Source organism: Lontra canadensis, unplaced genomic scaffold (genome assembly GCF_010015895.1).
Source record: "Lontra canadensis isolate GAN:19392208 unplaced genomic scaffold, GSC_riverotter_1.0 scaffold48, whole genome shotgun sequence".
NCBI classification, from domain to species: domain Eukaryota; kingdom Metazoa; phylum Chordata; class Mammalia; order Carnivora; family Mustelidae; genus Lontra; species Lontra canadensis.
Genome location: NW_022631042.1, coordinates 12,755,456 through 12,770,219, shown reverse-complemented (window position 1 = coordinate 12,770,219; position 14,764 = coordinate 12,755,456). Strand labels below are relative to the sequence as shown.

Here is a 14,764-nt window from a genome sequence, read left to right as displayed (position 1 = left end):
GTGCAGCCTTATCCACAGCATGCCTGACTGCTTTTCCATCGAGTGCTCCCCCAGGTTAGCAAGTTCATTTTGTAAAGGTCTATGATGGCTTATTCACTGAAGACCCCAAGACCCCCCATCAGTGGGAACATACAGGACAACTGGCTGCAACCGCTACGCTGACGGTCTGGAGACTGCCTTCATTCTGTTTAATACTCTCCTGATACTCTCTAATACTGTTCCATACTCCGCCACTGAGTGCAACAGTCTTTCAGGAGGGAGCTCTTTCCTTTGAAACGTGACAGGCTCTCGAAGCCAGTAAATTCTTACACATATAGGGCACTAGATGTTAAATACATTTTTACGTACGACACCATCCCCACGGAGGGTGGTTTTCCGAAGGGAGCGAGTCAACACGGGGTGACGTACTAAGAGAGTGTGGATTTGAGGAAAAATGAACCCAAAAGTCTTGGCGTGCTCAATTTAGAATGAGCTCAAAGAAAACCGGTGTAGTATCTTCTTCCTAAAGTATCATTCAAGGAGAGTGAAGACCAACCGAATGCCCTCCATAAGTGTGGCGTGTCACCTCTCCAGAGTCCCCTTTGACCAGCAGAAGGCGCAACCCACTTGAGCCAAAAGGCCCATTCTTTTGCGAACACTGGTAGTCGGTAACTATAAAATGAGTTGAGAGGCAAGAGACGGCCACCCTCCTGGACCGCCGAGCGCGGAACATCCTGGATGGTCCCAGCGCGGCTGTGCCTGCTGCCAGCGTGTATCCCAGCTCCTCTGTCCCTGGCCCCACCATCAGAGCAGCTGGAATCGGGCTGTGGGAGGTTCTGTGCCCATGAATATACCAGGACCCACAATGGGGAATTAGAATCAGCATTTCAAACCCATCTCAGGTGGCTAAAAATTAATGAAAATCATAGGCCCAAGATGAATAAAGGAAATTCATAGTATTCAGGCGTACACCTTGTTTTACTGACGTCACCTTAGTGAGCCTCACAGCTGGGATGTGTTTGTCAATCGGAGATGTGTGGCAAAGCTGTGCTGAGGGAGGGCCATTTTTCCCGCAGCATTTGCTCACTTCATCTCTCTGTGTTACATCTTGGTAATTCTTACAATATTTCAGACCTTTCCATTATGACTGTGCTGGTTATGGTGATCTGTGATCAGTTATCAGGACTTGCTGAAAGCTCAGATGATGGTTAGCATTTTTTAGCAATAAATTGTGTATATGTGTGTATGTGTGTGTGTGTATATATATATATATACATATATATATATATATTAAGATTTTATTCATTTATTTGACAGAGATCACAAGTAGGCAGAGAGGCAGTCAGAGAGAGAAGGGGAAGCAGGCTCCCCGCTGAGCAGAGAGCCCGATGTGGGGCTTGATCCCAGGACCCTGAGATCATGACCTGAGCCAAAGGCAGAGGCTTATTAACCCACTGAGCCACCCAGGTGCCCCAGTAAAGTATATTTCTAATTAAGGCATGTCCATTGTTTTTTTAGACATAATACTATTTATTGTATGTTAAACAGATGAAAACAGAGTACACACATAACTTTTATATGCCCTAGGAAAACAATTCATTTGATTGGTTTTACTGAAATTATTTGATTCATTTCGGTGGTCTGAAAGCAAGGTATGCTTGTATGTGTACTATTTATACACTACACAGAAGAGTATTAGCCAGTGGGAGAGTACATCACTGTATTTTTTCCCATATGGGTAAGATATATGCAAACTTTTATTTACTATCTAATCAATATTAACCTCGATCCAGATTTTAAGATGACATATGGACCCAGAAAAAGCAGACCCTGGTACCTACTAACTCCTTGCTTACTATACAAGAGACTTTTTAAATTAGGGCACTGAAGAAACCATACCAGCCAAAACTCTTATCTCCCTACTTCACATGAGGAAGATTAACACAATAAAACAAAACAAAAAGACACTTCTCCCTCCAAAGAGAACTTCAAACTGAAGCAATCATAAAGCATCTGCCTGCTGAGAGGCGCCTGGCCGGTGCAGTTGGTCAAGCGGCTGGCTCTTGGTTTCAGGTGGTGATCTCAGGGTTGTGGAATCGGACCCCACATCGGGCTCTGCGCTGAGTGTGGAGCCTGCTGGAGACGCTTTCTCTCCTTTGCTCTGCCCCTCCCCCGTTTTCTCTCACTCTCCCAAATAAATAAAATCTTTAAAAAAAAAAAAAAAGCCTTGCCTGTTGAGAAGCTCTGTCCTCAGAGAGAAAAAGTTGGGGATACCATGGCATCATTGGGGAAAAAAACGTAAAACATTCTAGGCCTAAGACGGAGGTGCTCCAGCCGAGGGAGCCGTGTCAGCAAACCACAATTCAGATAGCCTTCGGGTCCCCATGAATGCGCCAGAAACGTGGCGTAGCCAGTTAGCCAAGCCCCAAAGCCAAGCCAACTCTGGGCTCCATACTTATTTCTCGTCCCTCACCCCTTATTCCATGAATGCTTCCTGCCTTCCACCCGGTCTCACAGGTCTCTGGACCCTTGCGAACCCGCTTCAGGAAGTGCCAGGGCTTGTCCGGATCACCCAGTCTTCTTTAATCATTCTTAGCACCATCTTGCACCTGCTTTACTCTTCTTAACAATTTAAGTCTTCACTCTGTGGGAACCCCTCACACAACAGCTTTTCCTCTTCTCTCTCTCTCTCCTCCTACTGGGCGTGCGTATGCATTAACCCTTTTCAGTCTTGGTTTTCAATCCTGCCACCGCTGCTGTGGTCTCTGGCTCCCCTGCTTTCCATTCTCCCTCTGTCCCCTCTCCCCAGCCTCACTCCTTGGTGCTCAGAGCCTTCTGTCTTTTACCCCGCATTAAAATCCTGCTCTGTGTTCGGGAGAGCAGACAGTCAGAAACCAGTGACTCCTTGAGGCTTTGAGGCTTCTGCCCTGTAACCAAGCACTCAGAAGATGCTCTCCCACGTCTAAGACTCTCGTTTTCTGTTTCATTTGGTGGGATCCCATATAGGTCTGCACCTGGATAACTAAGGGTGTGACTAAACAGTACACCCAAATGCGATTTTCATTACACTAGAATTCACTCTGGTTTTTTAAATTAAATTTTATTTATGATTTCAGGGTAAAAATCGTATTTGTTAAACCAATAATTATGTAGCATTTATTATGTGCCAGGCACTGGTTTAAGGGCTTTAAAAATGTAAACTCCTTTTATCCTAGTGACTGACCCCATGAAGCAAGTAATAATTTATGCTAAGTAAAATCAGTCAGACAGGAAGAAAAATCCTGCATGATCTCATATGTTAAAACGAACTTGCCCAAGTCATTTCTTCAGTGTCAGAAAGTTCAGAGCTGTAGAGCTAGGATTCATCCCAGCCAGGTTGGCTATAGTATTTATGGTCTAAACCAGGGTCAGCAAACTGTGGCCTGAAGGACAAGTTTCTTTTTGCATGGCCCTTAAGCTAAGAATGATTTGGAGAAAAAAAGCAGAAGAATTAATACTTCTTGACATGTGAAAATAATAAATTCAAATTCAAGTGTCTATAATAAAGTTTTTTGGGTTTTTGATTTTGGTTTTCTTTCTTTCTTTTTTTTTTTAAAGTAAGCTCTACACCCAATATGAGGCTTGAGCTCATGACCCCGAGATCAAGAGTTGCACATGCCACCGAATGAGCCAGCCAGGTGCCCCCAGAAATAAAGTTTTAACAGAACACAGCCACATTCATCCATTTATGTATTATCCATGGCTGTTTTCAAGCTACAACAGCAGAGCAAGTAGCTTGGACAGAAACTGTACAGCCCCTCAAAGACTAAAATATTTATTACCTAGAAAGAGCAAATTTTTCCGTTTAAAAAAAAAAAAAAGGTTTACAGAAAAAGTTTGCCAGCTCCTGCTCTAAAGCTCTGGTGTCTTTCATTTAAAAAAATTAGAAAACGAATTCATAAATAAAATTTATATAGACATTTTCTCCAAAAAAAACACTGCAAGTCTATTCTGCTAAGCAAGGCATATCTGTACAAGATAGTTTCCTATTTGTCCACATAGAGCTGAAGGTAACCTTTAAAAAATTCAAATCAGAACACCTGGATGGATTCCATTGCATTTACTGTGCATTAAATGCCCATCCTTCCTTCGCCACCATCACCTCAGCCACCCAGTCCGCAGCCACACCTGCCTGCGCTCAGAACTGCCAAGGGCTCCCACGCTGGGGTGCTGGGGCCAAGTGAAACTGGCTCCTGGGCTTTGTGGCAAGGTTCCCCTTCGCCACCTTCTGGTCCCACCTCAAGCAGACATCTTGCAACCAGTCCATCTAATTAGGGACCCTGTCGACGTGGGGTATGGTTTTATTTTATCATCCTTTGGGCACTTCATATCTTGTAACTGTTCATTAATTTACTGGCTTGTTGTTTAATTCTGCTATTAGTCTCTGTGCCCCAAGATGGCAGGGACTTTTCCCACAGTACTCACCCGAAATTCCTAGCATCCATCCAGGCATACAGAAGGCACTCCCACAAAATCTTGAGGAACATAACAAAGAAATGACCCGTTCTTAAAATTACCAGCTCTTCTCTACCAGAAGAGCTACATGTTAGATGTATATATATAATTCTTATATTTTCATTTATTTTTTAAAATATTTTTTTAAAGTAATCTCTACACTCAACACAAGGCTTGAACTCACAAACCCGAGGTGGAAAGTTGCATGCTCCACTGACTGACACAGCCAGTCACCCCTATATCTTCATTTATTAAAGGTAAAATCTAATTTGAGATTTTCCGAAAATCCATCTTTTATTTTTTTTAAGATTTTATTTATTTATTTGACAGAGAGAGAGATCACAAATAGGCAGAGAGGCAGGCAGAGAAAGAGGGGGGAAGCAGGCTCCCTGCTGAGCAGAGAGCATGATGCGGGGCTCCATCCCAGGACCCGGAGACCATGACCTGAGCGGAAGGCAGAGACTTAACCCACTGAGCCACCCAGGCGCCCCCAAAATCCATCTTAAGTATTTAAAATTTTCTTCAAATTCGTATCAAAGAATACTCATTTATACTAATCTGAGACTTAAGGATTTGATACATGGTCTGTGAAATACAAAATGTTCAAATGAAATGGCACTTTATCAAAATATATGTTTTCCTTACAGACATTTTCCAATATATGCTTAGAGCCAATTAATTCTGAAATCTGTAAGAATAATTTCCAAGGGCTAGATGCAATTTGCCGTGTAGTATCTATGACCAAAAAAACAGTGCAGTTTTTAGTAACATGTTTAGACTGTTAGTTTGACTGTTCTGTCAAACTAATGGAGAACCTGAAGCACTTAATAACTAAAATAAATAAATTGGAAAAAAACTATTAAAAGTAACAGGGAGGGTGTTAGAGGGGACAGCTCCCGCAGTGAATGCCCAGTTCAGAAAGATTCATCCTTCTCTAGGAGCTGCCTTCATTTAAAAGTGGTGTCTGGTAGCCAAAGGTTGCCCTTGTCCCTGGTCCTCCCAAAGCTGGGTCCATGAGAAACTCTCCCAGGGAAACTGAGACTTCCAGCTGAGAGTCCCAGCATGAAGAACCATTGGCAGCCAAGTGTCTTTCTAAGACAACACTCTAAGTACTGCACCATGGCTATGGAAGGTCCCCAGAGGTGGGCTTGCTCTGGCCCACCAGCCACAGCTTGGGTTATTTTGTTTTTTTCCCAATTCTTTCTGGAATTCTATAAGATTTCTAAGCATACGTACAAGAATTTTCTTCAGTATTTTCTTTTTTTAAATTTTTATCTCAATGTGATTGGGTTCTTTGACATAGCCAAATGAATCTTAACAAGTACCACCTCCCCAACAAGACAGTTAGGAATTAACTGGAGTGACCCAGCCAATCACTTTACCTATCACATCGATCAAAATGGTAGCTAATAGTCTGAGTCTAGGAGATATGGTATACTGTTTTTAAACCGTACTTTTGAGATGTCCTTCAATTTAGATTCTCACTAAATTAAACCAGCCCATCACACATCTCAATTACTAAGTTTTATCATGTATACCGTAATACGCAAATATAAAGAATGTATGTACTCTTCAAAGTCACTCATTATTGTTTCTGCTAGATACATAAATCAAAGACACAATGGGGACAGCCTAGTTTTTACAACTACACCAACAGCATGCTATATGTAGTAAAATCTTAATCCTAAGGAAACATAATTTCAGGCCAGAATTTATAGACATTATCAAATTAATTTATGTTCTGGTAGCAAACAGTGAGCTCCCCCCAAACTGCTGGTGGGAATCCCCACGGGTATGGGAATTGAAATGGGATTTCCTTCCAGACCTTCAAGATAAGACTCCTGATCTTTCTACCACTGGATTTTACATCAATTTCAGGGAGCTTCACGATGTAATGACTTAGGGATGCAGTATTTGCATTTCCACATTAAAACTCAATCTTATTTAAGTATTTGTCAGAGCTACAGAAATAAATTTTTGTTTATCATTTGAGTCCAAACAGAAAACAGGAGCTTTTGCCAAGAAAGTACTCAAAAAAAAAAAAAAAGAAAAAGAAAAGGGTAAATTATTACTTTCCATTTTCAGGCAGTTATCTCTTATTTAGTTTACTTTTTACTAAATAAATAATAGGTGAAGGGAGGACATAGTTTAAAAACTGCTTCAAACAACACTGGACAAATTCTTACAAAAACATTACGACCTTCAAGAAATCAGTTTCTCAGCAAACAATTAGATTCATAGATATCAAAGAGTAAGAACTTTTATACTGGTACTTTAGATATAATTCTTCCGTGATTTTTGTATGTTTGTTTCAGAATAAGCTTCTGTTGTTATAAATTGGTAGGAACAGAAAGAAGGCTTTCCCTAGTATTTTTCTTTACTAGAAACACTGTCAGAAAAATAGCATTAATGCTACGAGAAAGATAGCTAAAAACATTTTCCATCACCAGGCTGTATTTTTGTAAAAGAAATAAAACCACAATTACAGTGAGTTTGTATGTTCATCTTTCCTTTTATCCAAAGAACAAGATCTTTCTCTTTGGAGAAAAGTAATTCTATAGAACTTGAAGTAGAAGTAAGCTATCAGAGAGAAGACTAGAAAAGAAACAGTCAAAATAGTCCATTATGCTTCTTGTCAATCTATATGCCTGTTAACCTCTTTCTAAAATCATATTCCTGATCTGATATGGGAGTATAATTTAAAATTAATTTATTAAGGAATTTACATACCCTGGACTCTGCATCATCTTCTTCTTCATCAGGATTATAAGCTTCTGCACATACTATAAAAATAAAAATGGACATTTAAAAGATTATTCCATCAAGAAATATACTAAAATAAATACACCTTAAAAATTGATAAACAAAAAGAAAACCATAATATAAAACATTAATTCATTTCATCCAGGGCAAGGCATCTACGCTCAAAAGACGATTCCCTATTGGAATTTATAATGACTTTATTTAAAATATAAAGCTGCACTTTAAGACAACGACAATTGCTTTCTGCTTTCTGTTATTCAGAGAAACATAGCTTCACCTCCTCCACCTTCGTTTCTAAGCTATAGAAATGCATGACATCTAAAAATTACTTTAAGAACGGACCAAAAAGCCTAAGTTTGCTATGAAATGATCAATTTAATCATAGTTATGAGTACCTTTCATAAATTATCCCTAAGCCAATCTTCCAAGAGCAAATAGGTTAAATGTGTTCATATTCCTTCCTGGTCTTTATTTTGAGTGGATTTCATACAGCATATGCATTGTTAAAACTTGCTTTTTTAATTTAACACTGTGTAAGAATTTCACGTGCCATTAGAAACATTTTGCAAAAATTGTTTTAAGGACTGCTGATTGTTTACCGTAAGCTGGAATTAACCACTCCCTTAATGCTAGACACTTGGCTGGCTTCTATTAAAATAAGCTTGCAATAAACATCTTCATGCATAAATATTTGTCTACATTTCAGATTATGCTATAGGAATTATTTCCAAATGTTATTTTTGGGGGCTAACAGATATGACAAGTTTTAAGGCGTACTTACTACCGAGCGTCCTTCTAGAAGGACTACACCCATCCACTGTCCTACAAAGAATGTGTAAAAAGATTCCTCTAAATTAGACAGCAGAAATGGATGTTACTGCTTAAATCTTTGCCAATTTAGATGAAAAAAATTATTGAAATTTTAAAAAATTATTTTGAATTTGAACTATGTTCCACTGTTTGTCTTTGTGAGGAATCTCGGTATGCATCTGATTTTCTTTTTGGTTTATACCAGTTTCCTAACAGTACTTTGTTGTATTTCTCATGATCATTTTATCCAGTTTCCTTTTTCACTATAACTACCGAGTGGTTATAGGTTATACATGCTCATTTTTAATGCAATGAGATCAAGGAAGAAAATTCCCCAATATGATTTAAACTCAAAAATAAACATCACAAAAACACCACTGGTTTTGAGCTAGGAAGCTCCTTCTTTATTTGCAAATCTAAAGATTACTTCTCTTTCATTTTTTTTAAAGTAGATTTTTGTTTTTTTAACATTTACCCTTTAATTCATATGGACTGTACTCTGCCAGGGATGGAGAAATTTAAGGAACAGAGGATAAGCGACAAGCTGACAAATGTCTTTCCAGAAGCCTCAGGATGGCACGAAGAGTACTATCATTAGTACTAGTACTGCCATTATGATTATAAGACCTGATATTAACTTTCTTTCCTCCAGGCGCTGCTCTATCTACACACTCCACGCACACTCCTGTGTATCCACACACACTCCTGGCCAGTGAGTGAGGGACTCTTAACCAGGGCCAATTTTGGCCCCCAGAGGACAACTGACAACATCTGAGGACATTTCAATTGTTACAGCTGTGGGACTGATGCGGAAGCCACTGGTTACTGAGGGACGTCAACGATTCTGACGAACATCCTACAATGCAAGGGGGCAGCTCCCGTCCCGGCAACCTATGACCCCCGGCTCAAAATGTCCAGAGTGCTGAGGGTGAGAAACACTGACCTACTGTCTATTTCCTCATTCAGTCTCACAACAACCCTAAGACAGACAGGTTTCCTTTCAGTACCTGACAGATGAAAGACTAGGGCAGAGAGAGCTTACGTATCTTGGCCCAGATCACACACTCTAGGAGGACAGGACCAATATCTGATCCCAGCAGGGTCTGGCTGAACCCAGAGCCCTTGTTCTTAACTCCTATTCTGCCCTCGACTCTGGTGAATTCACCAGCATCAAGGCTGGACTTCAGCCATCAGGCTCAGAACCGAGCAGAAGGGGACCTGTCTCTCACGGACAGGATCCCACTAAAGAACCTCACTGAGGAATATCACATGAATGCCAATTTAGTAACTAACTCCCTGAATCAAGTATGGAGTCAGCATGACCAGCTCTCTCCCCGCAGGAAGACCATGCATGAAGCCAAGTCACAATTAAAGGGTTGCCTGCTGAGAAAGAGCTGGGAGGAAGAGATTATTTGTCTAATAAAACGAATGTTAGGTGGCATCAGTCTGGGACAGCTTGAGCTTTCCACACACACCATACAGATGGTCCTGCTCATGGGGCCCAGACACTTTAATCCTGTTGGCTCCAACTTCCCAGAAAGCATGAGGACATGGACTTCTTTAAAGCTTGGCTCTGTGACTTGGTTTCCGTAGATGACCAGTCTTATGGGCGGGACTGCTACCTAATTATCAGGGCTCGGTGCAAAATGAAAACACAGCCCCATGTTCAAAAATTCAGAATTTCGGGACGCCTGGGTGGCTCAGTTGGTTAAGCCGCTGCCTTCGGCTCAGGTCATGATCCTGGGGTCCTGGGATCGAGTCCCGCATCGGGCTCTTTGCTCGGCAGGGAGCCTGCTTCCTCCTCTCTCTCTGCCTGCCTCTCTGCCTGCTTGTGTATACTCTCTCTCTCTGACAAATAAATAAAATCTTAAAAAAAAAAAATTCAGAATTTCAAGAGGGCACCAAGAGAACATTAGGACCAAACGCGGGGCCCTCGTGAATAGGGGGCTCAGGACGACAGCCCTGCTAATAGGATCAATATATTCAACGAGGTGTTAGAGTAGGTAAGACACTTTAGTGTTGATCTTAAATTTTAATTCACAGAGGGAAACCTTCATTGCTCTAAGTTCTAAGCTCCTATACTCTGACTAAAAATCACGAGGAGTAAGCCTCTATTGTTTTTCTAAGTAACTTATCAATGTCCCAGTGTTAATTGCTCCTTGACACCCTTCTCATTTGTGGTGTCCACTGTATTACTTGTTTCTCGGTTGCCCATTTCATTGAACTACTACTGTGCCGGGATTACCAGGATTTAGTTCCTGGCATGCAGGTGCAGCATTTCGCTACCTTCCAGTCTGTCTACCACCACCTCCGACAGCGAGAGCAAAATACAGCACCTGCAGGTTTGGACACTGCCATCTTCCCGCGGGTTGGAACTCCTGCCGCATCCTCCTTTCCAAGCCATCCCTTCTCTCCAGCCCCAACTAGAAAGTCAGGACAAGAGCCTCACCTCCTCAGAGCTAAGTTAGGAAAACCCACTTTCTGTACTCCCCTTGCCTCTGTGCTCCCAGTGCCGTGGGCAGAGCTCGTTCTTGTCTCTCCCCACACTGTACTCCCTCAAAGTGGTTACTGTGTGTTCGCCCTCCAGGCTGAGACTCACAGCCCTTCAGGGACTAACTGTGCACTCCCGGTCCTCTGTTTCCCTACCACTGACCTAGCTCAGTGCACACTTTTTGAATGAATGCCTGATTAATGAACAAACAGGCTTGCAAGGTCCTTGAGGGCAGAGATGGTATCTTGTTTAAATACCTCCTGATAGTCTACCTGCATGATTGACTCTGAATCTCAAGTTGAATGAATAAAAAGTTGTCTAACACCATTTGTCCAAGAAACAGGAACAGAGTGAAAGGAGAACCTTTTGTCTTGTGCACCAAGGAGCCTGGCACAGAGCCTGGAAGCTCCGTAACTCTCTGTACAAGGAACGAATGCATGAGACGTTCTATCTCCGGAAGGACCCTCAAACGAAAGCCTCCAGAGAATATGAGCTGCTTTGTATTCTTTCTAAAACATATTTACCCAGTCCCTCCTGAGCAATGTGAAATTGAGCCTGAAACTATATACCCCCTTCTTGGTTTGGCAATTACACAGTAGAGAAGGACAGAGCCTTATTCTTTGAAGGAACCCTATATGGAGGTTTCCCTGTTATGTTTGCATGTATCTATTTGACAGTACATCAGTCATCTAGAATGGTCCAAGAATTTAAGTCAATTCCCACACTGTTCTGCGACAGGCGTGCACTATGTGGCCAGAAACCTGTCACAGTTGGCAGGAAAGAACAGGGAAGGGAGAACCATGTTGACTCTGCATCTTCCAGGGCTTGGCCCTCGATGTTTTCATACAGTAAGTGTGCGTGCACGTGCGCGCGCCTGCACGCGGGCGCACACACACACACACACACACACACACAGCTGTTGACCCCTGTACCCTTGTACAATTTAGAGTTAGGGTGTGCAGACCCCCTACATAGCTGAAAATCCACATATAACTTTTGACCCTCTGAGGACTTAACTACAAAGAGCCTACTGCGGATCGGAAGTCTTACTGATAACATAAACAGTTAACACGTATTTTGTATGTTATATGTGTTATATATTGTAGTCTTGTAATGAAAAAGCCTAGAGAAAAAATGTCACTGAGAAGATCTTAAGGAAGAGAAAATATGTTTACAGTACTATACGGTGCCTATTGAAAAAAAATCCACATATAAGTGGACCTGTGCAGTTCAAACCATGTTGCTTGAGGGTCCACTGCGGTGATGGACAAGGGGTAAGGGATTTTCTTCCTATCAGGACACCAAATACATGCTGTTTTTTTTTCCCAACAGCACTCCTCCAACTCTCTGACACCCAATGGGCTGGCTCACAATTCTGTGTAATTGACACGATCTACCTGAAGTTAGTGTCAGGTCCCACAAGTCAAAGGGCTCAGGCTGGTAGGACTGCCTCCACTTCAGATGCCAATCTCGAGTCCCAGGCCATCCACACATCTGAACAACCAGCACTGAGGGTTCTCATGACCCCTTCCCTCTGGTTCCATAATTCACTAGAACGACTCACAGAACAGGAAAGTACCTTCCTTGCTCTTACAGGTTTACTCTAAAGGTAACAACTCAAGAAAAGCCAATGGAAGAGAGACACAGGGTGAGATATGGGGGAGGGGCAGAGAGCCTCCAAGTCCTCTCTCAGTGTACCTCCCAGTACCCCGATGTGATCACCAATCTGGAAGCTCTCTTAATCCTGTCCTCTAGGGTTTACAGAGGCACAACTGATTAAATCATTGACCAATGGCAATTAACCCAATCTCCAGCTTCCCTCCCTTTCCTGGGGCTGGAAGGGATAGGGCAGAAAAGTTCCAAGCTTTTAATCAAAGTTTGGCCTTTCTGGGAATCAGCCCCCATTCTGATGCTATCTAGAAGCCCCTCGGCCAAGAGTTACTGAGCACCAAAGAAATTCTCACCACTCAGGAGAATCTAAGGGTTTCAGGAGCTTTAGGGACCCAGGACCAAGACCAAGTACCCTTCTTATTGCACCACGCAGGGGTTAGAGCAACTCCCAGGGGCACTATACTTTGTTGGTAACGTATAAAAACTAGTACAAACAGCTCTGCACTGGACCAGTTTACATAGCCCATGCTGGTTCTTGGACTAACAGAGCATGAAGGAACCAGCCTGAACTCCACTGGGCTTCAGAACCCGGCACAGAGCCTTGTGCACAGGACGCCCTCAATAAATATTTGTCGAAGGAGCAAAAAGCAAACGTGGCCTGTACAGAAAAGCTGCATGGTTTATAGGCTTTTAACCTAGGGGAAAAAAACTGACTTCTGGAAAGTATATAAAATTTACTTTTCCAATGTTCTCAATACACTAAGATTTTAGCATACTTATTTAAATGGTAATCAGCTAAAAAGAAAGCTATGATAAAAGCACAGGTGCATTAGACAACAGAGTTCTGCTTCAATATGGTTAAACTTATCTTATTGATGTGGAAATGCCCGCCTACAAAGGGAAAAAAAAACTTACCTTTACAAATACGAGTTTAAGGCATGCATTCTCAAGCAAAATCAGTTGGGGGAGGAGGCAACAGAAACTTGGTCTCTCTTTTTTTTTTTTGGATAAAGCACATATATGTACACAGTACAGAAACAGATACACAGTACATATGTGGCATTAAAATCTCACTGTGGGGGTGAGAGGGATGAGGGGAAAGAGCCTGAAAAGACCTGGGGGAGAGCCAATGATAAAAGTAAGACCAAGAAACACTGGGATAAGATGCACTAGGTCCAGCGAAGTAAAGGGAAAAGATGACATAGTGACAGTCAAGAGGCTGTCCCCTCCCCTGCCTCATCCACACGTCTGTCCAGGAAGTGTGCTGTATGTCTGCTCTGACACACTGGTGACGATCCTAACTTCGAATTCACAGAGCAAAAGCCTTTGGACATGACCCCAACAAAGAAGTTCACATTTTGATCCCAAATCACATTCAAGCAAAAGGACCCATCGGAATTCTTACTTATCATTAAAAAAAAAAAAAAATAGTTTGTGGAATTTGGGAGATGATGCAGCATGAAAGAATGCTGGAGAAGCACAAAGGAGAAAGCAGTGAGCAATGGCTCAGAGGACAGAGAAAGCTGCGCAGAGAGAGAAACCCGCAGGCAGCTAAGAAGCAACGGGAACAAGTCTGAGGAGAGAGCAGACGGCTTTGTCCGTTGCGGTATTTCCAGCCGTAGAACCGTGACTGGCACACAGTAAATCGTTAGCAAAAATGGTGGAGAAAAGGAACAGTCATTGTAGTGGTGAGAAAAGTATGACTTTCTTTTGATCTTAGACCTAGGGAAACTGCCTGTGTCGGGGAGTCTGGCTTATACTACACTAACAAGCATCCCCGGATCACAGGGACTTCAAACAGAAGTGTACTTCTTGCTCACAAGGTATGTCCGTCACAGGACAGTGGCAATTTGCTCCATGTCGTCTTTGCAAAGGCTGTGGGCTGAAAGAGCTGCCACCATCTGGAATGTCGCCAGTCCCCGAGACAGCAGCAAATTGCTCACTGGCCCTGATGGGCTCAAGATAGAGCACCCCAAAACACCACACCTCATGTTGACCATCCACAAATCAGCAGAAGAAGGAAGGTCACTCTGACCTCCTGTACCCCGCCCTCTCCCCCAGTAGTCTCCCATGGGAAAGATACTGTCTCTGTACCAGGAGGAAGGGGACATCCTTAACACCAGGGACAAGGAAGTTAGGGCCGACAAGGCTGTATAAACAACACTTACCACTTACTGCCACGATCCAAAACCCCTTTGTCTTGTCAATCCTTCACAGATTTATTGTTGCCCAAGAGATATAAAAGCCTCCTGCTCTAGTCACTTGTTTGGGTCTTCATTTTCTTGTGAAGGACCCCATAAACAGGTAAAAATTCCATAAAATGTGTGTAAGTTCTTTTGTTATTCTTATGTCAGTTTCTCAGACCCAACCAGAGAGCCAAAGAGGGTGCAGGAGAATTTTTCCTCCCCTGAACCCCTAAAGCCTCTGCCGGCAAGTGATATGTGTCCACTCTGCCAAGAAGGAACATATAATCACAGTTCATAGGACAAGTGATATGGCCATTCCTAACTTCAAGGACAGAGGGACATGAATCTCAACAGGTGTTCAGAGGAGAGAAAACCAGAATATTGTGAAGAGTCCTAATGACCAACACAACCACCTGATGGCCCTAAGCTC

At 42.4% G+C, this 14,764-nt stretch overlaps 1 protein-coding gene across 1 annotated transcript in view; it reads right to left on the bottom strand.

The window, feature by feature from the left end:
* Positions 1 to 14,764, bottom strand: part of PRKAR2B (protein kinase cAMP-dependent type II regulatory subunit beta) — a 90,556-nt gene that overhangs the window by 23,758 nt on the left and 52,034 nt on the right. Inside the window, exon 3 of the mRNA XM_032873380.1 lies at positions 7,204 to 7,256. Within this exon, the coding sequence (XP_032729271.1) occupies positions 7,204 to 7,256 (53 nt within the window). The remainder of the gene's footprint in view (positions 1 to 7,203; positions 7,257 to 14,764) is intronic.